The 27,921-nt window shown below is 42.6% G+C and overlaps 1 protein-coding gene and 1 long non-coding RNA gene across 2 annotated transcripts; both read left to right on the top strand.

Moving 5' to 3' along the window:
- The first annotated feature begins 419 nt into the window (after positions 1-419).
- LOC128321077 (B-cell receptor CD22-like) lies at positions 420-27,363 on the top strand. Its single transcript, XM_053241602.1, has 8 exons — positions 420-503; positions 986-1,348; positions 1,457-1,780; positions 20,242-20,499; positions 22,601-22,858; positions 25,166-25,471; positions 27,036-27,135; positions 27,315-27,363. The coding sequence occupies exons 1-8, from the start codon at positions 455-457 to the stop codon at positions 27,361-27,363; spliced, it is 1,707 nt and encodes a 568-aa protein (XP_053097577.1). The 5' UTR covers positions 420-454.
- On the top strand, positions 8,089-8,579 carry LOC128321252 (uncharacterized). The gene is made up of 3 exons (XR_008304852.1): positions 8,089-8,188; positions 8,368-8,386; positions 8,494-8,579. It is a non-coding gene; the product is annotated as an uncharacterized LOC128321252 (long non-coding RNA).
- Positions 27,364-27,921: the final 558 nt, after the last annotated feature.

The raw sequence follows: 27,921 nt of genomic DNA, 5'->3' as shown, positions 1-27,921 counted from the left end.
GTATGAAAATTGTAATACCTGTGGGAGAATGCAGAGTATGGGCGTGGCCATGTTTATTTACGGTAGCACCGGGGCTGCCGTTTTCACGTCCTCATTCTGTCCCCGGCTTTGAACGAGGCTTTGTTACACCCCGAGCACAGTGTGTTTATAATGCAGCAGGTTATGGGGCTTTTTCACACTTCCTACAGTAAACTGCAGCAGTATACACGTTTAGTGTTAGAGGTTTGGGCAGGGTGAGTGTGAGAGGATGGGGTGTGTGTGTGTGGGTGTGTGTGTGTGTGTGTGTGTGTGTGTGTGTGTGTGCTTGTCAGCATGTCGTGTGATGACACTTCAGTTCAGGCATAACAGACTCAGTGTGTTTTCACATGTAGTTCTTTTTAAACGAACCATATTGTGTGTGTGTGTGTGTGTGTGTGTTAGTCTCTTCTCCAGGTGATCTTTCCTGAACAGAGAGATGAAATCAGCAGAGAAACTCATCATCATTGTTTGTTTTCTGTTTCAAGGTTTGTGTAGAATTTATATTTAATGTGTGACCTGATAACGTAAGTGTGTTAAACTCAGGCAGTAACTGAATCAGTTTGGTGTGATTCTGTAACACAACTGCAGTTTGGAGTAAATATTTCTACACGCTTTAGATACATGCTGTGTTGTGTGTTTTACTGTAATAATGATTTTGTGGTGTGTGTGTTACTGTAATAATGATTTTGTGTGTGTGTTACTGTAGAAATGATTGTGTGGGTGTGTGTGTGTGACTGTAGTAATGATTTTGTGATGTGTGTGTTACTGTAGAAATGATTTTGTGGTGTGTGTGTGTTACTGTAGAAATGATTTTGTGGTGTGTGTTACTGTAATAATGATTGTGTGTTGTGTGTGTTACTGTAATAATGATTGTGTGTTGCGTGTGTTACTGTAGTAATGATTGCTTGGTGTGTGTGTTGTGTGTGTTACTGTAGTAATGGTTTTGTGTGTGTGTCTGTGTTTGCAGGTGTTTTGTGTAGAGAATTCTCCATCAGTCTACCACAGAGTGTAGAAGCTCTGAGAGGACTCTGTGCTCTCATACCCTGCAGTTTTGAGATTAAAGAAGAATATGATGCAGACCTCAAGACAGATCTTACAGGAATCTGGACCAAAGACGGCGATGACCATAAGAAAAACCAAGTCTTTAACTCTAAAGTAACTAAAGAGAACAAGATTGAAGGGGAAATTATAGGAGACCTCCACATGAAGAACTGCACCACCATCTTCTACAACATCAGACAGAATTACACTGGAAGATATTACTTTAGATTAGAAACTTCAGGAAGACTGAAAGAGACGTTTACTTCATCAGTAGATATAAGAGTGCGAGGTGAGAGCTGCAGCAGTGTGTGTGTACAGTGTAACTGTAATTACACTAATGATGCACTGGAACACATTTAAAACTCATCTCTAATGTGATACTGTGTGTTTATCTCAGACTCTCCAATCAGCCCCTCAATAACACTGTATAAGGAGGATCAGGGGAAGGTGGAGGACCAAAATGAGGTGGTGGAGGGAACTTCAGTGAGTCTCATTTGCTCTGCTCCAGCTCCATGTCCCTCTAACCTCCTCACTTTTACATGGAACTTCCTGCCTGAGGAGAGGAGACAGGAGCAGAACCACAACACCAGCTTCAGTTCCTCTCAGCTGAACTTCAGCGCCACTCACCTGCATCATGGAGTCAATTTCACCTGCACTGCCACCTACCAGCTCCAGAACAAGACCAAATCAGAACAGAGCTCTTTTAGACTACATGTTCTGTGTAAGTGCTGATTAATTCACATTCACTGCACTTTTAATGATTCATGGAGTCTCCTAAATCCTGTTCTTCCTCCTTTAGATGCTCCTAGAAACATGTCAGTATCAGCATCTCCATCTGCTTCAGTGCTTTTGGGCAGTTCAGTGTCTCTGAGTTGCAGCAGTGATGCAAACCCAGCAGTGCTGAACTACACCTGGTACAGAGAGAACGTGAAGATAGGAACCGGAAAACATCTCACCATCAACACGACTGATTCTACACAGAGTGGTTTATACTATTGTAGAGCTCAAAACCAGCTCGGAGATCACAACTCATCTGTGTACCTGGATGTTCAGTGTGAGTTCTTGCCTCTCATACTTATGGAGTTTAGCATATTTACATTTATTAACTTAAGACAGTCCGACTGGTTCTTTTTATTTCTTGTGTTGCAGTTGTTCAGGAAGCAGCAAGGTATGAGAAAACATGAGAAAATGTATAGTGAGCCATTACCTGAGTATTTATTTGAGTATCATGGGCTCAGTGTCCAGACGTTCAGGTCACATATAAACAGTTCCAGTGTCTTCCTGTTTGTTCTGAGATCAGTTGGGTCAGTGTATTAGCATCAGTGGACAGCAGAGAAGCTCTTGGGTATGACAATACAGACAGTTAGTAGCTGAGTATGCTGTAGAAAAAGGTGAGACTGTTATAGCAGCCAAGAGTGTAGGACCCAGAAGCAAGTTCAAGTTCAAGTTCAAATGGAGTTTATTGTCATTTCAGCCATATACAAGTACACAGTGAAACGAAACCACATTTCTCCAGGACCAAGGTGCTACATAAGAAACACAGAACAACACAGAACTACTGTGCAAACATGGGCACACAGCACAAGACAGTACAAAACAGTACAAGACAGTACAATGACTACTGGGACAGACAGTGAGCGCAGTAAGTCCCAGTGCAGCGCCCACCAGCACACAGTTCTGTTTAAAGTGAACCTAGTGACAATAGTGCAAATAGTACCAGAGTACAAAACAAGTAGCTGAAATAGTGTAAACATAAGAGTGGCAGCCTATGAACAGTATAATATAATGAGTAATGTAGCAGCATAAACATGTGCAAAAACTTGCAAATAAATTGCAGAGAGGATGCTCAGTTGTGTGTGTATATTGGTATGTGTGTGTGTGTATTCTTTCAGTCCAGTTACTGAGTACTGAGGAGTCTGATGGTTTGGGGGAAGAAACTATTGCACAGTCTGGTCGTGAGGCCCGAATGGTTCGGTACTGTTTACCAGATGGCAGGAGGGTGAAGAGTGTGTGAGAGGGGTGTGTGAGAGGGGTGTGTGGGGCCGTCCACAATGCTGGTGGCTTTGCGGATACAGCGTGAGGTGTAATTGTGTGTGATGGAGGGAAGAGAGACCCCGATGATCTTCTCAGCTGTCCTCGCTATCCACTGCAGGGTCTTGCGATCCGGGACAGTGCAATTCCCAAACCAGGCAGTGATGCAGCTGCTCAGGATGCTCTCAATAGTCCCTCTGTAGAACTTGGTGAGGATGGGGGGTGGGAGATGTGCTTTCCTCGGCCTTCGCCGAAAGTACAGGCGCTGCTGGGCTTTCTTCTTTATGGAACTGGTGTTGAGCGACCAGGTGAGGTTCTCCGTCAGGTGAACACCAAGAAACTTGGTGCTCTTTACGATCTCCACGGAGGAGCCGCCAATGTTCAGCGGAGAGTGGACTCTCTGTGCTCTTCTGAAGTCAACAACCATCTCTTTAGTTTTGTCCACGTTCAGAGACAGGTTGTTGGCTCTGCACCAGTCTGTTAGCCGTTGCACCTCCTCTCTGTATGCTGACTCGTCATTCTTGCTGATGAGACCCACCACGGTCGTGTCATCGGCGAACTTGATGATGTGATTCGAGCTGTGCATTGCTACACAGTCGTGAGTCAGCAGAGTGAACAGCAGTGGACTGAGCACAGAGCCCTGTGGGGCCCCAGTGCTCAGTGTGGTGGTGTTGGAGATGCTGTTCCCGATCCGGACTGACTGAGGTCTCCCAGTCAGGAAGTCCAGGATCCAGTTACAGAGGGAGGTGTTCGGGCCCAGCAGGTTCAGCTTTCCAATCAGGTGCTGAGGAATGATTGTGTTGAATGCTGAACTGAAGTCTATGAACGGCATTTGAACATACGTGTCTTTATTGTCCAGGTGGGTCAGGGCCAGATGGAGGGTGGTGATGATGGCGTCGTCTGTAGAGCAGTTGGGACGGTAAGCGAATTGCAGGGGGTCCAGTGAGGGGGGCAGCAGGGTCTTAATGTGCCTCATGATGAGCCTCTCGAAGCACTTCATGATGATGGGTGTAAGTGCAACGGGACAGTAGTCATTGAGGCAGGACACTGGAGACTTCTTTGGCATGGGAACAATGGTGGTGGCCTTGAAGCATGTCAGAACAACGGTGCTGCTCAGGGAGGTGTTGAAGATGTCAGTGAAAACATCTGCCAGCTGGGCTGCACACAACAGCAGAACACGGACTCAAGGGCAGGAAGTTAAATGGGGTTTATTGAAGGATAATGAGGGTAGAGATGTGTGGGGAAGGAGCGTGACTCAGCATGGAAGGCAAGGCCAGGACCCGAAGTCGGGTCGGCGGTGTGAGAGTAGGATGCTCTGTCTGTGAGCCACAGGGAGGCGAGACTGGACTGGGTGTAGAGGAGTACAGGCAGGCCGGCAGGCAGGCAGGGAGGTGGACATGGAGCACAGGAAAAAAAACAGGGTTACACTACAGACACTGGGCAACAAAGATCTGAGCATAAACGTGAAAGGGGCCTTATCATTGATACTGCACTGGTAGCCAGAACTATCTGGTGATGATGACTGAAGAACAGGCGTTTATATGTGCTGCAGTCTGATGAGAAGATGGGAAGCAGGTGCGTTCGCTGAACAATTAGGAAGAGGAGTGATGTGGAGTGCCACGCCCAGAGACACACACAGACACACACAAACAGGAAGTGGGGGAGAAATAAACACAGGAAACACAAGGAGAGGGGAAATAGAAAAACATATAGGAATAAGGAAACAAACAGGAGCCTTGCCCAGATCATGACAGAGACCTCTAGAAGAGTGATGGAGGACGTCTTATGTGTATTCATCCATGGATGGTGGGGTATGCACATGCTTCTTTCAACACAAGTGAAGCCAACTTCTGCATCTTTTCAAACTGCTGCTGATGCAGTGCCACAGGACAGTGTAACACAGTCTGAGGAAAGCACTAATCTGCCCTGTTCTGCATGCATGAGCTCACAGACACCCATGATTGGCTAATGTCGATCTGATTGACAGGGTAGAGAGAGTCTGCCCCTCCCACCCAGAGAACATGGCCAGTTTTGCTGTCTTGACTCCATGGTCAGGATTCGAGCTCGTGATCTTTGGATGTTAGAGTGAACACGTTTCTGTTGCACCACTCAGGATCACATTATGGCTTTTTTTAAAAATACTTTTAGTGTTACAGATAAATTGTTGTATTCTGTTCAGTAATCAAGCATGTGGTGTCCAGCATATTTTGTACACACTTTCAAGAAGAAGAAGAAGAATCTAGGTTCTGGTTAGTTTTAACCTTATTGACTAATGAAAAAAACACTAATGAGAGGGTCTGGGATTTTACTGTCAGTGACTGAAGAAGTGTAGAAGGTTCTCCAAAAATCCTGGAAGAACCAACCAGCTGATTTTCTTTAGAAATTCACACAACATGGTACTTGAGAGAATGAATGGAGAAAGTATACTCTATTGCCCCCTGTGTACTCACTCCACTGTTCCCCACTGTTTACCCCTTTCTGCATGCTTCTTATTCCTGTTCCACTTTATTTATGGCCTGTCAGCATTGTATATGTCTTATATAGATCTTACACCTTGGGTCCAGGAGAAATTCCTTTGAGATTATTTAATCTCGCTATGCAATTCTAAACATGAAGGCAAATTATGAGCTTTTTATTTTCAAATCAGATGTTATTGGTCACACACAACCATAAACAGTACGACGTGCATTGAAATGGCTTTTATGACTGTCCACTGACATAAAACAGAATTTACATACAAACAGAAAGCAGTCGTGAAGGCATCCGACCTCACTGGTGCCATCTTAAATCTATTTTTATTTTTGTATTGGTTGCTTTGCTAGTACTGATCAATATAATCATTATTTTGAGAACTGGGAATTAGAAAAAAAAAATGTTTAAAAAAATCCTGAATGAGAATAGAGAATTTTCTGAATCACAAGCTGGCTCCTGATTGGAGTTTTGCAGTGCTTTAGGGTACTGAATCTGAGGATGGTGAAGAAATGTTATTCAAATAAAAAAAAAAAACCTAATCACTCTTCTGTCAAGTGGTCATTTATTATTTTAGAGCTTTCATTTCTGATTTGTTATAATATCATTATCTCATTCTCTCTCTCTCTCTCTCTCTCTCTCTCACTCTCTCAGATGCTCCTCAGGTCTCTCCCTCCTCCAGCTGTAACACCACTCAGGATCTGATCCTGTGTTCCTGTGAGATTCATGGAAATCCATCTCCTGAACTGGAGTGGCATCTCTCAGGTCAAACTGTCCTGCCGTCAGAAGCCACGCCCATCCAAGTGGAGTCTGTGGGCAACACGAGTTTAAGAAGATCCAGTGCGTTTTCCATCCCTCAGTCAGTTAAGGACACGCCCACTCTGCAGTGTGTTGGCTCCAATAATCTGGGCCACGCCTCTCAGGTCTTCTTTATAACTAAGGCTCAGAGGCCTGCTGAAGGTTAGAAAAAATAAATTCAGTTGTCTTTTGTTCATTACTTTTTGTTGTGACTTAATAAGTCATTACTTTAAGCTATTATCTCATTATTTTGACTTAATAACTCATTTTTAGTATTAGGAAGTCAAAATAACTAGTTATTATATCAAAATAACGAGAAGATATTATGAAATAATGAGATATTAATTTAAAATATAAACATAGACAAAAAAAGTTACACCTTGCAGGCTTCTATATGTGTGAAAGTAAAAACAGAAAAGGGAAAGTTTTTATGTGAAAATGATGAAAGGAAAGTGTCTTTTGCATATGTGCACAGAACAAGATCTTTAACACAAAGTCACATGGTGACCATATGACGCTAGAAAACGACATTAGTAATGGCAGACATTGCATTTACTTCTTCTCACCTTGTACAATTCGGGTGTTTATTGGCCCTCTGCAAAACAGCTTGTGACTACAGTCAGAGCTCCAGGTGAACCCGTCCTTCAAAGCTGGCAATAGTCTCATATTAACTTCATATTAACTTCATATTAACTTCATAATATCTAAAAAACAAACAGTGGCATAATTAACTTTCTTTCTAACCAAACTATATTTGGTGTCTCAGTCTTGCATTCTATCAGCTCTTTTATATCGATTTTAATCTAAGTGACACTTACCTCACAATTATAGCCATGGAAGGTACTCCTCATAGTCCCAGGCATAACAAATGAGAAGCATGGTTGAGCCTTGAAGCATGGCTGAGTGGTGATTGCCCTTGTAATTCCACAGTCATAAGACTGAGTTGCAAAGCTAGTGATTTTCACTAATTCTCATGATGGGCTGGAGTGAGTAGACCTCTGTGTTCCTGTATCAACACCTAGCAGGGTTACCCTTGGCATCTCTCAGCAAAAATGTCCTTGCAAGTTTCCCATTGCTGGTTGGAGGATCAGTCACTGGTAGCTGTCCTACAGTGCCAAGAGATCTTCAGCCGCAAACACAGTTGGAGCTGAGGCATGTCTGAGATCAGTCTCTGGTTTGCTCAGCAATGTAAACAATCACAGCAGAGTACTGTAGAGCAAGTAGCAAGTCTTAGTGGTGAGTCATGAAATTACAGACCCCACTGTTGTTTCTCTTCAGTGCCACATTTCCAAGAATTTCCACCTAAGAACATTGCTCCCAGTAGTGGATAGAGGGATTGCAATCTCACTATTTACAGCTCGGCTTCAACAGTCAGTAAGTAACTAGATGGAGAGTGCTCTGCTGTGCAGCACTCGAGCTCATGGCACATGCTTACAAGCTGCTTGGCAGAGCTGTATAGCAGCCATTGTCACTCGCAGCACATCACTGGTGGCTGCACAAAGCATTATGTCCAGGCCAGCGAGGCCAAAACACTGAACTACTGTCATCCATCAGTCATTTATAGACACGCCCACTCTGCATTGATCTTGGCATTAATAACCCAGGGGTCGCCTCACTCCTGTTTAATCCCACCATTTCAGGTAGGCAGCTACAGTGGATTAATAAAACAGGTATTCAATTTCAGTGTGATTACTTTTATTTTATATGTTAAACTTTCATTTTATTTTCCAGAACACAGACACACTGCAGTACTTTATCTGGTTCTATCTCTCTCTGTGGTTCTCCTTCTGTGTGTTGGTGTTATTGGATTTTTCATCTACAAATTAAAGCAGTAAGTCACAGATTGAGAAATATTTCGATCATTCAAACTTATTTAAAAACTATTTAAAAATCAGTTTAGAATGGTCAGTAAAACAGCAGAATTCAGCAGAATTAAAGATTTTATGATCTTTAACTTAAAGATTAGAATTACCTGCATGAATAATATATTTTCATGAAATTTGTTATTAGATTGTCCAGGAAAATAAAGGTACGTCACACACAATTACTATGATTATTATTATTATTATTATTATTATTATTATTATTATTGATGGTGATGATGATGATGATGATGATGATGTTTATTATGTGAAGGTTCTACAGACAGGAGATACTTATGCTTCTCTCCAGCTCTCTGCTGTACAGAACTCTGATTATGAAACTCTGCAGACTAACAGAGGTGACATCACATCACTCATTAGCACTAATTATTAACTTTATTCAGTTAACCTCATTTATTACTTCAGGTTTTAGACATGGTCTTTGTAAAGAGCTGATGGATGTGTGGTTTTGCTTTGTGTGTTTCAGGGAGGAGAGAAAAAAAGAACAACTCCTGAAAAGCTGCACTTTTTCATCTCTTGTTTTTTTGCTTTTTTTTGCTTTGCTTTTGTTTATTTTTTAAATAATTATCATTGAAGAATATTAAAGATATAAAGGAATGTGCTGGCATACATTTTATCAGTTTATAGTCACATGTAATGTTGTGGAATTTTGATGAAACAAGTTAGTTTCTGTTCCCAGTTACATTATAGCAGTTATAAACTTGTTTACATGCAAGTTAACTAATAATGTTTGGCTAACATCAGCATCAGTTAAATCACATGTTTGATATTTAAGTAGCTGATATAGCATTTGCATTAGCCTTAATTAAACCACATAATTGCTATTTTTACAGTGTAGCTACAATAAACATTTGGTAAATCACTTAGTTGCTACTATAATTGCTGTTTTACTCTTAATGGGCTTTGTTTATGTTTCAGTAAAGTTGTGTTAATATTTTTGTAGCCAAACTAAATTAAAATTTTCCACTAGATTTTCAAAAGTTTCGCTTTTTTTCTTCATATTCAAATGTCTATGTTGATAAATGCCAATCAGGATTAAATTACCAACAGCATTCACAGCATGGCTATTTTATAATTAGCCATGGACACAAAACTTGATGATGACTAAACTCTGAAAGAGCACCTCCTGTGTGCGCCATGTGCTAAATCGTCCAGTAATGCAGCTCAGCCATTGCAGTGTATCAGCTACCATAGACACACACTAACCCAGGGGTTCCCAACCTGGGGTCAGGACCCCACATGTGGTCACTTGATTTACAAATGGGGTAGAGAGAGAAACCCACAATCTCCACTTTTATTTCATTCATTTATTTTAGCGATTAATACTAGAAACACCGAAGACGGATTTTGTGTGCTAATACTGTGAAATGTTACTGGGCGTCATGTTCAGACAAATTAATAAGGTATGTGTTATTTGTGTCTTTTTCTCTATCCTGACATGCAGCACTAGCATAGCTCCGCAATAAGAATGGACAGATTTCGCCATCCATCTACCTCCACTAAATAAACTAAAAACTACTCTGTGGTTTTTTAGTAACCTATTTAGTAATGTCTTGGATAAGTTTGTTTTTCTGAGAGATGGAAAGCTATATGAACACATAGACTATTGGGAGCAGCTAATGGTCCACATAAGTTGTAGGCCTGTGGTGCTGAAGCTCAGACATGTGGTCTCATGGGCAGGACTACAGAAAACAGTACCTAGGGTAGCAGATTTCACCGGCCATGGTACTACCTGGATATTGTAAGTCAGTAGCCTTTCAGAAATGATGCATCTGTTGGTGCTAATGCTGATCTAAAGATTCTTCAGTTGCGAGAATCTACCACCATAGAACAGTTCTGCCTCCCATGAGTATGTGAGCTGGTCCCAGTCATACTGGAAGTGGAGCAGCCCTACATTGAGGTACATAACAACAGTCTTAGAGGTGGCAGTGCAGGAAGCAAACCAAAGCTACTTGGAGCTTTAAAGTTGGGTCCAGAAGTCTTAGTGGTTGGCTATTGTGTCTTTAGACCATCTTGCACTAGGAAGTGTACTTCTGTATCAGTTCTGGGAATCTCATTCACTGCTGGTGACTGGTGTAGCTCAAAGATCTGTGCTTAGTCGTATTCTCTTATCACTGTACATCATATTTTAAGAAACAGTCATGCAGCCTGATCGCTTCTCTAATCACTCCTATGCTAACACACTCAGCTCTACCTGTCCTTCCCTCCAGAGCTGCCATCTTAGCTGCTCCTACAGATAGCTCAACCTGGAGGAACGATAATTGTCATTATTTGCATTTCCGGGTCAGCAGCCATTTTGGAGGAGCACTTCCTGTGGTGGCCATTTTGTGTCCCAGCACTATATAATGACTCACCCAGCATTTGCTCATCGCCAGATGGTCTCCCCTGACCTCAGCTCCATGCCGCTGGTTTACCGTGACCTCAAACAAGTGTTCAGCAAGGCCAAGGCTTTGTCGCTGCCTCCACATCGACCCTACAACTGTGCCATTGACCTCCTACCTGGAACCATGCCCCCATGTGGACGCCTTTACCACCTCACCGGACCTGAGAGGGAGGTGATGGCCACATACATTTTGGAGTCCCTAAGTGCAGGCATTATCTGCATGTCTTCTTCCCCCGCCCGAGCGGGATTTTTGTTTGTGGAGAAGAAGGAAGAAGTTTCTTCACCCGTGCATCGACTACCAAGGGCTCAATGCTATCACCATCAAGAACTGCTACTCTCTGCCTTTGATGTCCTCTGCCTTTGAGCTACTCCAGGGAGCCACCATCTTAACCAAGCTAGACCTGAGGAACATCTATCACCTGGTCCTCATCCGCAAAGGGGATGAATGGAAGACGACGTTGAACCCCCCTACTAGCTACTATGAGTACCTGGTGATGCCGTTTGGCCTGACCAATGCCCCAGTGGTGTTCCAGGCACTCGTCCACGACGTCCTCCGAGACACTCTGTATTCCTTCATCTTCATCTACTTGGACGACATCTTGATCTTCTCCGACTCCCTGGAGGAACACGAGCGCCATGTCCAGTGTACGTTCACCTGGTCGCCGAAGGCAGAGCAAGCCTTCCTCTAACTGAAGGACTTCTTCACGACGGCCCCTATCCTAACCCTGCCTGACCTGACGCTCTAGTTCATCATGGAGGTCGATGCCTGTGACCTTGTCGTGGGGGCTGTCCTGTCTAAGACGTCCCCTAAGGGCAACCACCTACATTCCTGTGCCTTCTTCTCCCGATGACTCGGCCGGGCGGAACTACACGGCTCGGAAACGTGAGCTCCTCGCCGTCAAGTCAGCCTTGGAGGAGTGGCAACACTGGTTGGAGGGTGCCGAGCAGTGATGTTGCGGGGCAGCAGGCACCATTCATTTCTGGACTTCAACTTCTCGTTGTCGTATCAACCTGGTTTGAAGAGGGGCAAGCCTGACACCCTCTCGAGTCAGTTCTCACCAGTGGGAGGGGAGCCCCCCAAAGAACGCATCCTCCCGTCATCGGTCCTGGTGAGAGCTCTCAGCTTAGACGTTGAGAGGAAGGTGCAGCAGGCCTCCATCAACCAACCCGTGCCCAGAACTGTCTGGAGGGCAAGTTCTTCATCCCTGAATCCATGCGCTCACAAATTCTGTGGTGGTGCCACAGCTCCAGGATGTTCTGCTACCCTGGTATTGCCCGTACCCAAGCACTTGTACAACAACTCATGGCCCACCATGAGGACGGACGTCCGGGAGTTTGTGGCCGCCTGCCCTGTCTGTGCTCAGCAGAAGATATCCATGGTCCCTCTGGCAGGATTCCTCCGACCCCTGCCTGTACTCAAAAGACCCTGGTCGCTCCTGTCTGTGGGCTTTGCGACGGGCCTTTCTCAGTCCACAGGAAACATACTTACCGTGGTGGACCGGTTTTCCAAGTTGGCACATTTCGATTCCTACATCATACTGCTGCCCAAGCTGCCCTCAGCCAAGGAAACTGCCGAGCTCCTAGTCCTACACGTCTTTCGCCTCCATGGCCTGCCCCGCAACATCGTGTCTGACCAAGGACCCCAGTTCACATGTCTCGTCTGGAGAGAATTCTGCCAGCTCCTGGGAATCACCGTCAGCCTCTGATCTGGTTTTCACCCACAGACCAATGGGCAGATAGAACATCTCAACCAGGAGCTCGAGAATGCGCCCACAACTCATTTCCATCAGCCGCCAGGGGCCTCTTGCCAAGTTGCCTACGGCTACCAGCCCTCACTCTTGAGCATACAGGAGTTGAAGGCTTCCATACCCTCCGCCGTGGACTTTGTCAGGCGATGCCGGCGCACCTGGAGAAGATCCTGCCTCACGTTGCTAAGGAGTTCCAGAAGCTACGCCAAGTGGGCCATCGCAGAACCCTGCCCTACCGCGTCAGCCAAAGATTGTGGCTATCCACAAGGGACCTGCCTCTCAAGACGGCCTTCAGAAAACTGGCTCTTCACTTCGTGGGACCGTTCCCTATCTCCAAGGTGCTCAACCCTGTGGCCGTGCGCCTTAAGCTACCCAGAGCCTTGTGGATCCACACCACGTTTCACGTGTCCAAACTCAAGCCTGTCCAAGCCTGCTCGTTGGAACTGTTCATACTTGGATTTCTGCCTGCCCCTTCGGATTTGTCTGTTTTTGGAGATTAGCCCTGCTGCTGCTAGCGAGGCAGCCAGCGGAGCATCTCTGTCACAACTGGACTCTGTAATCCGTTACAAACAACTTGCGTGGATATTGAGCTTTCTGTTAGTGAGTAAAGACTGTTGTGACTGTGAACTCGCTATTGTTTATCTGCCTGTTCCTTCACCCTTTGCATCTATTCTGACGCCATTGACTGTGTTTAAACCACTATGCTCATTAAAGACTTTTAAAATTGAGCCTCTGTCCGCATTCTGCATTTGGGTCCGACTCCGGCTCTGTGATATAATTGCCTCCAAATAAACCTTTTTGTGCAAGTACTAAAGGAAATTTGCAACACAATGGCTCATTCAGGCTCTTCTCTTCTCCCAGCTCAACAGTAGTAACTATCTGCTGACCAGCTTTTACTGTTAAACCACTGCAAAATATCCAAAATGGTCCAAAATATGGTGGCACATTTTACTATCAATTTGTATGCATGTTGGTCCCAGCACCATGGCACTCCACTGGCTTCCTGTATCAGCAATATGCATCAAGATCAAGTCCTTAATGATAAATTATAGAGTTACTTTGGCCAGGGCTTTGTTCCATCCCAGTCAGTGTACAACCATCACATGGTCCTAAAGGTCTATTAAGGTACTATTCAGACGAGATTAGATTTCCAGACAATGTACACATGCTCGTCACACTAACAGTTCCACGCATACTGCACACACACCTCATTTTAACTTTATATATGCTACCTCTGGGCAAAATTATTCGTAAGCATGGTATTAGCTTCCACTGTTACGCTGATGACACACAGTTGTATGTTTCAGTAAAGCCAGATGACAGACACCAGCTTAATAAAGTTGAGGAATGTGTAAAAGACATTAGACACTAGATGCTTATTAACTTTCTCTTACTTAATTCTGACAAGACAGAAGTACTTGTACTAGGACCACATGCAGCTAGAAGTAAGCTTTCTGATTACATAGTAACTCTGGATGGTCTTTCTGTTTCATCATGTGCAGCAGTAAAAGACCTTGGTGTGATTATCGACTCTAGTCTTTCTTTTGAAGTTCATGTAGATAATATCACTAGGATTGCTTTCTTTCATCTCAGAAATATTGCTAAAATAAGAAATATAATGTCATTACACGATGCAGAAAAACTAGTTCATGCTTTTGTTACCTCTAGGTTGGATTATTGTAATGCCTTACTGTCTGGATGTTCCAGTAGATGCATAAACAAGCTCCAGTTAGTCCAGAATGCAGAGTCCTTACTAGAACCAGAAGATATGACCACATCACCTCTATCTTATCCACACTGCATTGGCTCCCAATCAAATTTCGTATTGATTATAAAATACTACTATTGACCTATAAAGCACTAAATGGTCTCGTGCCACAGTACCTGAGCGAACTTTTGGTCTTTTATGATCCGCCACGCCTACTCAGATCAAAAGGTGCAGGCTATTTGTTGGTACCTCGAAGCTGGGGGTAGAGCTTTCTCTTACAAAGCCCCACAGTTATGGAACAGCCTTCCACTTAGTGTTCGGGGCTCAGACACAGTGTCAGTGTTTAAGTCTAGGCTGAAAACATATTTGTTTAGTCAAGCCTTTAGTGAATAGTTTTCTTAGGTACAGGAGCAGGTCTGGAGTGTTTCAAAGGTATAGAGTGTTGTGGTGAACTGGGATGTTTGGATGCTGTCGCCCCCCCACTCTCACGCGTTCACTCAGGTTTGTCGACGGTGGAGTGGCTGCTGCTTTATGTCCCAGGGTGCCCTCATGTCTGTGTGAGCTTCTGGCTCTCCCTTTTAGTTATGCTGTCATAGCTAGTCTTGTCAGAGTCTCTGCTTGCACTCTGCATGCAAAGTACATTGTCTTTAACCATTAGAGGACAAAAGCTTACCTAACAATCTCTCCCTCTCTCTCTCCATCTCTCTCTCTCCCTCTCTGTTGAGCTACACATGCTACTCCTGAGATGCCAGTGATCCTGACCCCTTCTGCTCCTCCTCGCTGCCTGATCCATCCTGATGCCCTACTTCTGGTTGGAGTTCTCATCAGTTGAGTTCGTTCGCTGCTGCTCAGGCACCATATGGACGGCCTGAAGAACTGTTTGGTTTTGCTGGGGATGGTGCCACATGGGGGCAACCAGACTTCTTGCAAAAACTGTGCTGAATTTATTGGTTGCACAATTACACTATTTGTCCATATAGTACACAATAATAGAAGGGAATGATTTATAATCTGTTCCGCCCAGATGAGGATGGGTTCCCTTTTGAGCCTGGTTCCTCTCAAGGTTTCTTCCTCATATAATCTCAGGGAGATTTTCCTCACCACCATCGCCTCTGGCTCGATCATTAGGGATAAATTCATAGGGATAAATTAACATATTTACAATATATATATATATATATATATATATATATATATATATATATATATATATATATATATATACACATAGTGAATCCATTTATTTCTGTGAAGCTGCTTTGTGACAATGTCCATTGTTAAAAGCGCTACACAAATAAAATTGAATTTTAATACAAACTGATTGCTTTGATCTTTATTATAAGCTATTATTGTAAGGGACATGGCTGATCATTAATAGGTCACATGACCATATATCCATAAATATACTAATTAAAGACTAAAATCCCAGATATACTTTAGTAATAATTACAGTACCTGTGGAAAAATAATCCAAACTAGGTGTTACTCAGCAGGTTGAAATCTTAAAGGCTGCATCAATATGTGGCTCTGTAAGCAGGTTTTAAGGATACACACACAAGTGCATTAACACTAGCAGTGTGCTCATGTGTGTATTTCTTCTACAGATTTAATCTGGTGTGTATCTTTAATCTTGTGTTTTATTAGAATTTCTTAAACAAGGCACACGCACACACTTAAAGAAGTTCCTGTTTGTTAGTGTTTGACACTCAGGATGTTGAGAGTCAGAGGCAGTTAAAGTGTTGCTGTAAACGTGATGTTCATCACTTCAGCTCAAGAACTGGAGACGCTAACATACTCTGGTAAGAACCACTCTATCTGTAATAATAACAGTTTAGTTCACAAGACTCAGCTGGAAAATATTAGATTTGATCTTAAGGTAAATAAAACTGTGTAATCTTACCAGTATCTGTTTGTTAGCTGAAGCAGGAGTGTTCACATGTTTTTTTAAACTTGAGATCTACTTTTTCCTGCACTACACCACTTATGGTGATCTACTGTCCAAAAAAATATTTACATATAGGCCCCTTCTTCACCATGCTTCACTGGTGCTACAGTAGCTGATTTTTTACAGCTAGTTTTGTTTCTAAAAGCTGACATTTCAGTTCTATCACTGTATCTTTCTGAGTTCTGAGTTAGGACAGAGAATTCAAAGCTAAACATATTTGCTAACAGAGGAGCATGTATCAATGACATGTTGAACAACCAGGCCATGCAGATTTGTCTGTACATGCAATGAAGATTGTGTTGTTGTAGTGTAACATGCAGGAAGTCCACCATTTTTAATATTAACAACCTGGCTTCTGTGGTGAAGTGACACGTGGTACACCTTTAACCAAAATTCTGTACCTCAGCTCTGAGGCAGGAACAGGGGATTTGTGCCATGGGGATTAGTTACCCCTATATACCACTGTGACTACAATAGCTGACAATACCAAAAGAGAGATTTTTGCAGGATCAAGTTTTCGTGTGTAAAACTGTCCAGGTGAATATTAATGCTGTAGAAAAGAGTTTGCAGGCAGCTACTAAGAAAAGAGAGAGGCATTGTGTTACACTCCTAATGCAGTGTGTTTATAATCCATCAGGTTATGTAGCTGTTGGAAACAAGAGAAACGACTCGAGGAGATTCTAATCATGGATGTAGCTTTAACGTAGCTACAGTGTGGAGTGATTTTTACCATGTAGCTTATAACATTATTAACTTATACAACAAATGGAGTTACTGCAATAGTATACACTTTTTGTGTGTGAGGCTCGGGCGGGGTGAGTGTGTGTGAGGCTCGGGCGTGGTGAGTGTGTGTGAGGCTCGGGCGTGGTGAGTGTGTGTGAGGCCCGGGCGTGGTGAGTGTGTGTGAGTGTGTGTGATGTTTGTCAGAATGGTAACTAATGACACTTCAGGACAGGAACAGTAGACTCACATACACACGGGTAACAATAACTCTTTCTACAACAAACACTAACAACTGATACTGACTCAGTTATTACAGTTATCCTCTGTGTGTAATGTGTTATCATCTCTACTGCTCTGAGCCAATCAGAGCACACCGTACTGCTCTCAGACAATCAGAACACACCGTACTGCTCTCAGCCAATCAGAACACACCGTACTGCTCTCAGCCAATCAGATCACACCGTATTGCTCTCAGCCAATTAGAACGCACTGTACTGCTCTCAGACAATCAGAAAATAGTTTACTGCTCTCAGCCAATTAGATGACACTGTACTGCTCTCAGACAATCAGAACTCACCATACTGCTCTCAGCCAATCAGAACACACTGTACTGCTCTCAGCCAATCAGAACTCACCATACTGCTCTCAGACAATCAGAACACATTGTACTGCTCTCAGCCAATCAGAACACACCGTACTACTCTCAGACAATCAGAACACACTGTACTGCTCTCAGCCAATCAGAACTCACCATACTGCTCTCAGCCAATCACAGCACACTGTACTGCTCTCAGACAATCAGAGCACACTGTACTACGGTCAGACAATCAGCACACACCATACTGCTCTCAGACAATCAGAACTCACCATACTGCTCTCAGACAATCAGAACACACCGTACTGCTCTCAGACAATCAGAACTCACCATACTACTCTCAGACAATCAGAACACACCGTACTGCTCTCAGCCAATCAGAACACACTGTACTGCTCTCAGCCAATCAGAACACACCGTACTACTCTCAGACAATCAGCACACACCATACTGCTCTCAGACAATCAGAACACACCGTACTGCTCTCAGCCAATCAGAACACACTGTACTGCTCTCAGCCAATCAGAACACACCGTACTGCTCTCAGCCAATCAGAACACACTGTACTGCTTTCGGCCAATCAGAACACACCATACTGCTCTCAGCCAATCAGAACACACCGTACTGCTCTCAGCCAATCAGAGCACAGCGCACTGAGCTGATAGTGATGAGTGATGAGATGATTTAAATATAATTTGAGAAAAACTGGATTAGTGATAACTGCTGAAAGATAAACAGGTCTTGGTCATGCATTTTAAGTTGAGACCTTCAGTAAACTTCCTTAAAGTCCCCCTCCCACTAAAGTCCTCTTCCCCGAGGACAAAGTCTTCCAACCCTGTGAGGGTGAATCTGTTTGCTGCTTCTAAAGCCTGTCCCAGGAGAAGGGCCTGGAGATGTGGGTGTGTTCTGTGCCCTTTCTGCTCTGACCATGCTGTTCTGGGAAACTGGAGTCCCGTCCCAAACTCCCTCTCACTCGGGTCGAACAGTACCAAGCAAGACAGAGTGCTAAGTGAAGAGCTCTTTTCCATCACCCCGAGCATTCGCCGGTGCTAACGGATCAGACTGCGTATGAAAATTGTAATACCTGTGGGAGAATGCAGAGTATGGGCGTGGCCATGTTTATTTACGGTAGCACCGGGGCTGCCGTTTTCACGTCCTCATTCTGTCCCCGGCTTTGAACGAGGCTTTGTTACACCCCGAGCACAGTGTGTTTATAATGCAGCAGGTTATGGGGCTTTTTCACACTTCCTACAGTAAACTGCAGCAGTATACACGTTTAGTGTTTGAGCTTTGGGCAGGGTGAGTGTGAGAGGATGGGGTGTGTGTGTGTGTGTGTGTGTGTGTGTGTGTGCTTGTTCAGGCATAACAGACTCAGTGTGTTTTCACATGTAGTTCTTTTTAAATAAACCATATTGTGTGTGTGTGTGTGTGTGTGTTAGTCTCTTCTCCAGGTGATCTTTCCTGAACAGAGAGATGAAATCAGCAGAGAAACTCATCGTCATTGTTTGTTTTCTGTTTCAAGGTTTGTGTAGAATTTATATTTAATGTGTGACCTGATAACGTAAGTGTGTTAAACTCAGACAGTAACTGAATCAGTTTGGTGTGATTCTGTAACACAACTGCAGTTTGGAGTAAATATTTCTACACACTTTAGATACATGCTGTGTGTGTGTGTGTGTGTTACAGTAATAATGATTTTGTGTTGTGTGTTTTACTGTAGAAATGATTTTGTGGTGTGTGTGTTACTGTAATAATGATTTTTTGTTGTGTGAGTTACTGTAGAAATGATTTTGTGGTGTGTGTGTTACTGTAACAATGATTTTGTGGTGTGTGTGTGTTACTGTAATAATGATTTTGTGGTGTGTGTTACTATAGTAATGATTTTGTGGTGTGTGTGTGTTACTGTAGTAATGATTTTGTGGTGCGTGTGTTACTGTGGTAATGATTTTGTGTTGTGTGTTACTGTAATAATGATTGTAATAATGATGATGAATGTGTGTGTGTGTGTATGTGTGTGTGTCTGCAGGTGTTTTGTGTAGAGAATTCTCCATCAGTCTACCACAGAGTGTAGAAGCTCTGAGAGGACTCTGTGTTCTCATACCCTGTAGTTTTGAGATTAAAGAAGAATTTGATGCAGACCTCAAGACAGCTCTTACAGGAATCTGGAATAAAGACGACCCTTTCATTAACAAAGTCTTTAACTCCAAAGAAACTACAGAGAACAAGATTGAAGGGGAAATTATAGGAGACCTCCACATGAAGAACTGCACCACCATCTTCTACAACATCAGACAGAGTGACAGTGGAAGATATTACTTTAGAATAGAAACTTCAGGAAAACTGAAAGAGACGTATAAATCTTCATCAGTAGATATAAGAGTGCGAGGTGAGAGCTGCAGCAGTGTGTGTGTACAGTGTAACTGTAATTACACTAATGATGCACTGGAACACATTTAAAACTCATCTCTAATGTGATACTGTGTGTTTATCTCAGACTCTCCAATCAGCCCCTCAATAACACTGTATAAGGAGGATCAGGGGAAGGTGGAGGACCAAAATGAGGTGGTGGAGGGAACTTCAGTGAGTCTCATTTGCTCTGCTCCAGCTCCTCCATGTCTCTTAAAGCCACCCACTTTTACATGGAACTTCCTGTCTGAGGAGAGAAGACAGGAGCAGAACCACAACACCAACTTCAGTTCCTCTCAGCTGAACTTCAGTGCTTCTCGCCTGCATCATGGAGTCGATTTCACCTGCACTGCCACCTACCAGCTCCAGAACAAGAACAAATCAGCACAGAGCTCTTTTACACTACATGTTCTGTGTAAGTGCTGATTAATTCACATTCACTACACTTTTAATGATTCATGGAGTCTCCTAAATCCTGTTCTTCCTCCTTTAGATGCTCCTAGAAGCACGTCAGTATCAGCGTCTCCATCTGCTTCAGTGCTTTTGGGCAGTTCAGTGTCTCTGAGTTGCAGCAGTGATGCAAACCCAGCAGTGCTGAACTACACCTGGTACAGAGAGAACGGAGAGCAGATAGGAACCGGAAAACATCTCACCATCAACACGACTGATTCTACACAGAGTGGTTTATACTACTGTAGAGCTCAAAACCAGCTCGGAGATCAGAACTCATCTGTGTACCTGGATGTTCAGTGTGAGTACAGTGCTGGAGTATTGTTAGTGCTAAGTCACACAGCAACATGGATTTAGGGTTGTAAAATTTCAAGAAACTTAACTAGTTTGTTCTTGGCCATGTCTTTAGTCTTTAGCGACACTGCTGTAGGACTCAAGCCTTGTTTTGGACATTATATACACATTCCCCTCCGAAACTATTGGAACGACAAGGTCAATTAATTTGTTTGTGTTATACACCAAAGACATTTGGGTTTGAGATCAAAAGATGGATATGAGACGAGAATTTAGGATTTCAGCTTTTATTTCCTTTTACATCTAGATGAGTTAAACACAAAACAGAACCTTTTGTATCAGACCACCTAATTTTTAGGCGGGCACAAGTATTAAAGTAAAGTATCTTAAAGTAAATGAAAGTAAATAACAGTTAATATTTGGGTGCATATCCCTTGCTTGCAATAACTGCCTCATGCCAATGACCCACTGACATCACCAAACTGTTGCTTTCTTCTTTTGTGATGCTTTTCGAGACTTGTAGCGCAGCTTCTTTCAGTTGGTGTTAGTTTTCGGGGGTTTCTCCATTCAGTCTCCTCTTCAGGAGGTGAAATGCTGCTCAGTGGGGTTAAGGTCTGCTGATGGACTCGGCCAGTCTAAAAACTTTTCCCCTGATGAAGTGCTTTGTTGTGTTGCAGTGTGTTTTGGGTTGTTGTCTTGCTGCATGATGAAGTTCCTCCCAATTAGATTGGATGCATTTCTCTGTAAATTGGCAGACAGAATGTTTCTGTAGGTTTCTGAATTCATTCTGCTGCTACCATCATGAGCTCCATCATCAATAAAGATTAGTGAATCTGTTCCAGAAGCAGCCATGCGAGCCCAAGCCGTGACACTACCTCCACCATGCTTCATCCATGAGCTCGTATGTTTTGGATCTTGAGCACATCCATTCTTCCTCCACACTTTGGCCTTTCCATCACTTTGGTAGAGGTTAATCTTGGTTCTAGATCTTTTGTGGCTCATCTCTGTATTTCTCTGTGAATTCCTGTCTGGCCTTCTGATCTTACTGCTGGTGAGAGGTTTGCATCTTGTGGTACGGCCTCTATATTTCTGCTCTCGAAGTCTTCTTTGAATGGTGGACATGGATTGTGATACATTCACCGCTGCCCTGTGAAGGATGTTGGTGATGTCACTAACTGTTGCTTTTGGATTTTTCTTCGCAGCTCTCACAATGTTTCTGTCATCAGCTGCTGTTGTTTCCTTGGCCGACCTGTTCCATGTCTGGTTGTTAGTAAACCACTGGTTTCTTTCTTTTTCAGGACATTCCAAATTATTGTATTGGCTATTCCCAATGCTTGTGCAATGGCTCTGATTGATTTTCCCTCTTTTCTCAGCTTCATAATGGCTTGCTTTTCTCCCATAGACAGCTCTCTGGTCTTCATGTTGGTTTATCCTTTTTAACAACAAATGCAGTCTTCACAGGAGAAACCCAGGGCTCAAACCAAGAATAGACATTCAGAACCATTAATTGTTTAAACAATCAATCTAACAGGGCAACAAAAAACACCTGTCAGTCACATGTTCTAATATTTTTGATCACTTCAAAAATGGGTGGGTTTAAACAAAAGGTGCCATGTTCTAAGTTCTTTAATACACCTAGATGTAAATATCAGGAAATGAAAGCTGAAATTCTGATCTGTCGTCTCATATTCATCTTTTGATCTTTAACCCAAATGTCTTCCAATTATAGCAAAAAAAATAGAATTGGTCTTGTAGTTCCAATACTATATACATAATGAAGCATTGCCAGCATGCTAACCAAACAAACATTAGCTACCTCATTTTACTAATACAATGCTGTTCTCCTGCCACAACAGCAAACATTTAAATAACAATCAACATTATGACATGACATGTCATTTTTTTAACCTAGTGCCAGAAATATATTTTGGTGGCACTGAAGTTTGAGGCACTGCTATAGTTCTGAAAATTGTGAAAAATAATTTAAAGTTTAAGAAAACCCAAAAGCGATTTTGAGAATGGGACAGATAAAGACCCAAAGGTCAGATTATACTGAAGTTGCTCTACTATCACACCTCTACCACAGCCTCTTGTTCTTCCTCCTTTAGATGCTCCTAGAAACACGTCAGTATCAGCGTCTCCATCTGCTTCAGTGCTTTTGGGCAGTTCAGTGTCTCTGAGTTGCAGCAGTGATGCAAACCCAGCAGTGCTGAACTACACCTGGTACAGAGAGAACGGAGAGCAGATAGGAACCGGAAAACATCTCACCATCAGCAAGACTGATTCTACACAGAGTGGTTTATACTACTGTAGAGCTCAAAACCAGCTCGGAGATCACAACTCATCTGTGTACCTGGATGTTCAGTGTGAGTTCTTGCCTCTCATACTTATGGAGTTTAGCATATTTACAAACCTCTTAACTTAAGACAGTCCGACTGGTTCTTTTTATTTCTTGTGTTGCAGTTGTTCAGGAAGCAGCAAGGTATGAGAACACATGAGAAAATGTATAGTGAGCCATTACCTGAGTATTTATTTGCGTATCATGGGCTCAGTGTCCAGACATTCAGGTCACATATAAACAGTTCCAGTGTCTTCCTGTTTGTTCTGACATAAGATGGGTCAATGTATTAGCATCAGTGGACAGCAGAGAAGCTCTTGGGTATGACAATACAGGCACTTAGTAGCTGAGTATGCTCTAGAAAAGGGTGAGACTGTTATAGCAGCCAAGAGTGTAGGACCCAGAAGCAGAACACAGACTCAAGGACAGGAAGTTAAATGGGGTTTTTTGAAGGATAATGAGGGTAGAGATGTGTGGGGAAGGAGCGTGACTCAGCATGGATGTCAAGGCCAGGACTTGAAGTCGGGTCGGCGGTGTGAGAGTAGGATGCTCTGTCTGTGAGCCACGGGGAGGCGAGACTGGACTGGGTGTAGAGGAGTACAGGCAGGCCGGCAGGCAGGCAGGGAGGTGGACATGGAGCACAGGAAAAAAACAGGGTTACAGTACAGACACTGGGCAACAAAGATCTGAGCATAAACATGAAAGGGGCCTTATCATTGATACTGCACTGGTAGCCAGAACTATCTGGTGATGATGACTGAAGAACAGGGGTTTATATGTGCTGCAGTCTGATGAGGAGATGGGAAGCAGGTGCGTTCGCTGAACAATTAGGAAGAGGAGCGATGTGGAGCGCCACACCCAAAGATACACAGACACACACAAACAGGAAGTGGGGGAGAAATAAACACAGGAAACACAAGGAGAGGGGAAATAGAAAACACATAGGAATAAGGAAACAAACAGGAGCCTAGCCCAGACCATGACAGAGACCTCTAGAAAAGTCATGGAGGACGTCTTATGTGTATTCATCCATGGATGGTGGGGTATGTACATGCTTCTTTCAACACAAGTGAAGCCAACTTCTGCATCTTTTCAAACTGCTGCTGATGCAGTGCCACAGGACAGTGTAACACAGTCTGAGGAAAGCACTAATCTGCCCTGTTCTGCATGCATGAGCTCACAGACACCCATGATTGGCTAATGTCGATCTGATTGACAGGGTAGAGAGAGTCTGCCCCTCCCACCCAGAGAACATGGCCAGTTTTGCTGTCTTGACTCCATGGTCAGGATTCGAGCTTGTGATCTTTGGACGTTAGGGCGAACACATTTCTGTTACACCACTCAGGATCACATTATGGCTTTTTTTAAAAATACTTTTAGTGTTACAGATAAATTGTTGTATTCTGTTCAGTAATCAAGCATGTGGTGTCCAGCATATTTTGTACACACTTTCAAGAAGAAGAAGAAGAATCTAGGTTCTGGTTAGTTTTAACCTTATTGACTAATGAAAAAAACACTAATGACAGGGTCTGGGATTTTACCGGCAGTGACTGAAGAAGTGTAGAAGGTTCTCCAAAAAGCCTGGAAGAACCGTCCAGCTGATTTTCTTTAGAAATTCACACAACATGGTACTTGAGAGAATGAATGGAGAAAGTATACTCTATTGCCCCCTGTGTACTCACTCCACTGTTCCACACTGTTTACCCCTTTCTGCATGCTTCTTATTCCTGTTCCACTTTATTTATGGCCTGTCAGCATTGTATATGTCTTATATAGATCTTACACCTTGGGTCCAGGAGAAATTCCTTTGAGATTATTTAATCTCGCTATGCAATTCTAAACATGAAGGCAAATTATGAGCTTTTTATTTTCAAATCAGATCTTATTGGTCACACACAACCATACACAGTACGATGTGCATTGAAATGGCTTTTATGACTGTCCACTGACATAAAACAGAATTTACATACAAACAGAAAGCAGTCGTGAAGGCATCCGACCTCACTGGTGCCATCTTAAATCTATTTTTATTTTTGTATTGGTTGCTTTGCTAGTACTGATCAATATAGTAATTATTTTGAGAACTGGGAATTAGAAAATTTTTTTTAAAAAATTCTAAATGAGAATAGAGAATTTTCTGAATCACAAGCTGGCTCCTGATTGGAGTTTTGCAGCGCTTTAGGGTACTGAATCTGAGGATGGTGAAGAAATGTTATTCAAATTAAAAAAAAACCTAATCCCTCTTCTGTCAAGTGGTCATTTATTATTTTAGAGCTTTCATTTCTGATTTGTTATAATATCATTATCTCATTCTCTCTCTCTCTCTCTCTCTCAGATGCTCCTCAGGTCTCTCCCTCCTCCAGCTGTAACACCACTCAGGATCTGATCCTGTGTTCCTGTGAGGTTCATGGAAATCCGTCTCCTAAACTGGAGTGGCGTCTCTCAGGTCAAACTGTCCTGCCGTCAGAAGCCACGCCCATCCAAGTGGAGTCTGTGGGCAGCACAAGTTTAAGAAGATCCATTTTGTTTTCCATCCCTCAGTCAGTTAAGGACACGCCCACTCTGCAGTGTGTTGGCTCCAATAATCTGGGCCACGCCTCTCAGGTCTTCTTTATAACTAAGGCTCAGAGGCCTGCTGAAGGTTAGAAAAAATAAATTCAGTTGTCTTTTGTTCATTACTTTTTGTTGTGACTTAATAAGTCATTACTTTAAGCTATTATCTCATTATTTTGACTTAATAACTCATTTTTAGTATTAGGAAGTCAAAATAACTAGTTATTATATCAAAATAACGAGAAGATATTATGAAATAATGAGATATTAATTTAAAATATAAACATAGACAAAAAAAGTTACACCTTGCAGGCTTCTGTATAAAAGCATGTGAAAGTAAAAACAGAAAAGGGAAAGTTTTTATGTGAAAATGATGAAAGGAAAGTGTCTTTTGCATATGTGCACAGAACGAGATCTTTAACACAAAGTCACATGGTGACCATATGACGCTAGAAAACGACATTAGTAATGGCAGAAATTCCCTTTACTTCTTCTCACCTTGTACAATTCGGGTGTTTACTGGCCCTCTGCAAAACAGCTTGTGACTACAGTCAGAGTTCCAGGTGAACCCGTCCTTCAAAGCTGGCAATAGACTCATATTAACTTCATATTAACTTCATAATATCTAAAAAACAAACAGTGGCATAATTAACTTTCTTTCTAACCAAACTATATTTGGTGTCTCAGTCTTGCATTCTATCAGCTCTTTTATATCGATTTTAATCTAAGTGACACTTAGCTCACAATTATAGCCATGGAAGGTACTCCTCATAGTCCCAGGCATAACAAATGAGAAGCATGGTTGAGCCTTGAAGCGTGGTTGAGTGGTGATTGCCCTTGTAATTCCACAGTCATAAGACTGAGTTGCAAAGCTAGTGATTTTCACTAATTCTCATGATGGGCTGGAGTGAGTAGACCTCTGTGTTCCTGTATCAACACCTAGCAGGGTTACCCTTGGCATCTCTGAGCAAAAATGTCCTTGCAAGTTTCCCATTGCTGGTTGGAGGATCAGTCGCTGGTAGCTGTCCTACAGTGCCAAGAGATCTTCAGCCGCAAACACAGTTGGAGCTGAGGCATGTCTGAGATCAGTCTCTGGTTTGCTCAGCAATGTAAACAATCACAGCAGAGTACTGTAGAGCAAGTAGCAAGTCTTAGTGGTGAGTCATGGAATTACAGACCCCACTGTTGTTTCTCTTCAGTGCCACATTTCCAAGAATTTCCACCTTGGAACATTGCTCCCAGTAGTGGATAGAGGGACTGCAATCTCACTATTTACAGCTCGGCTTCAACAGTCAGTAAGTAACTAGATGGAGAGTGCTCTGCTGTGCAGCACTCGAGCTCATGGCACATGCTTACAAGCTGCTTGGCAGAGCTGTATAGCAGCCATTGTCACTCACAGCATGTCACTGGTGGCTGCACAAAGCATTATGTCCAGGCCAGCGAGGCCAAAACACTGAACTACTGTCATCCATCAGTCATTTATAGACACGCCCACTCTGCATTGATCTTGGCATTAATAACCCAGGGGTCGCCTCACTCCTGTTTAATCTCACCATTTCAGGTAGGCAGCTACAGTGGATTAATAAAACAGGTATTCAATTTCAGTGTGATTAATTTTATTTTATATGTTAAACTTTCATTTTATTTTCCAGAACACAGACACACTGCAGTACTTTATCTGGTTCTATCTCTCTCTGTGGTTCTCCTTCTGTGTGTTGGTGTTATTGGATTTTTCATCTACAAATTAAAGCAGTAAGTCACAGATTGAGAAATATTTCGATCATTCAAACTTATTTAAAAACTATTTAAAAATCAGTTTAGAATGATCAGTAAAACAGCAGAATGCAGCAGAATTAAAGATTTTATGATCTTTAACTTAAAGATTAGAATTACCTGCATGAATAATATATTTTCATGAAATTTATTATTAGATTGTCCAGGAAAATAAAGGTACTTCAAACACTATCATTATTATTATAATTGTAATTATTATTGTTATTATTATTGATGATGATGATGATGATGTTGATGGTGGTCATTATGATGATGATGTTTATTATGTGAAGGTTCTACAGACAGGAGATACTTACGCTTCTCTCCAGCTCTCTGCTGTACAGAACTCTGATTATGAAACTCTGCAGACTAACAGAGGTGACGTCACATCACTCATTAGCACTAATTATTAACTTTATTCAATTAACCTCATTTATTACTTCAGGTTTTAGACATGGTCTTTGTAAAGAGCTGATGGATGTGTGGTTTTGTGTTTCAGAGACGAGAGGAAAAAAGGACAACAGCTGAAAAGCTGCACTTTTTCATCACTCGATTTTCAGCCACATCAGGAATAAACAGTGTGTGTGTGTTGCTGTTACAGTAAAATAATCAACAGTGGGGTGGCAGGATAAAGCAAAGCTACTGTTACCACCTTGAAGTTGATTATTTTCCTATAACAGCACATCCCCAAGAGTTTTATTCTTCTTATTCCACAGCACTTTGACAACAATTACAATTTTTTCATTTATTAAATTTCAACATTTC

This window comes from Pangasianodon hypophthalmus, chromosome 18 (genome assembly GCF_027358585.1).
Source record: "Pangasianodon hypophthalmus isolate fPanHyp1 chromosome 18, fPanHyp1.pri, whole genome shotgun sequence".
Lineage (NCBI taxonomy): Eukaryota > Metazoa > Chordata > Actinopteri > Siluriformes > Pangasiidae > Pangasianodon > Pangasianodon hypophthalmus.
Note: the sequence above shows the minus strand (reverse complement) of the source record. Positions and strands in the feature narration are given on the sequence as shown.

What these genes read in the sequence shown, in the direction of transcription:
- LOC128321077 (XM_053241602.1), top strand. Translation starts at nt 455, where the DNA reads ATGAAATCAGCAGAGAAACTCATCATCATTGTTTGTTTTCTGTTTCAA. An exon ending in TGTGTACCTGGATGTTCAGT is followed by an intron (nt 22,859 to 25,165) that starts GTGAGTTCTTGC and finishes TCTCTCTCTCAG; the next exon opens with ATGCTCCTCAGGTCTCTCCC. An exon ending in GGCTCAGAGGCCTGCTGAAG is followed by an intron (nt 25,472 to 27,035) that starts GTTAGAAAAAAT and finishes TTTATTTTCCAG; the next exon opens with AACACAGACACACTGCAGTA.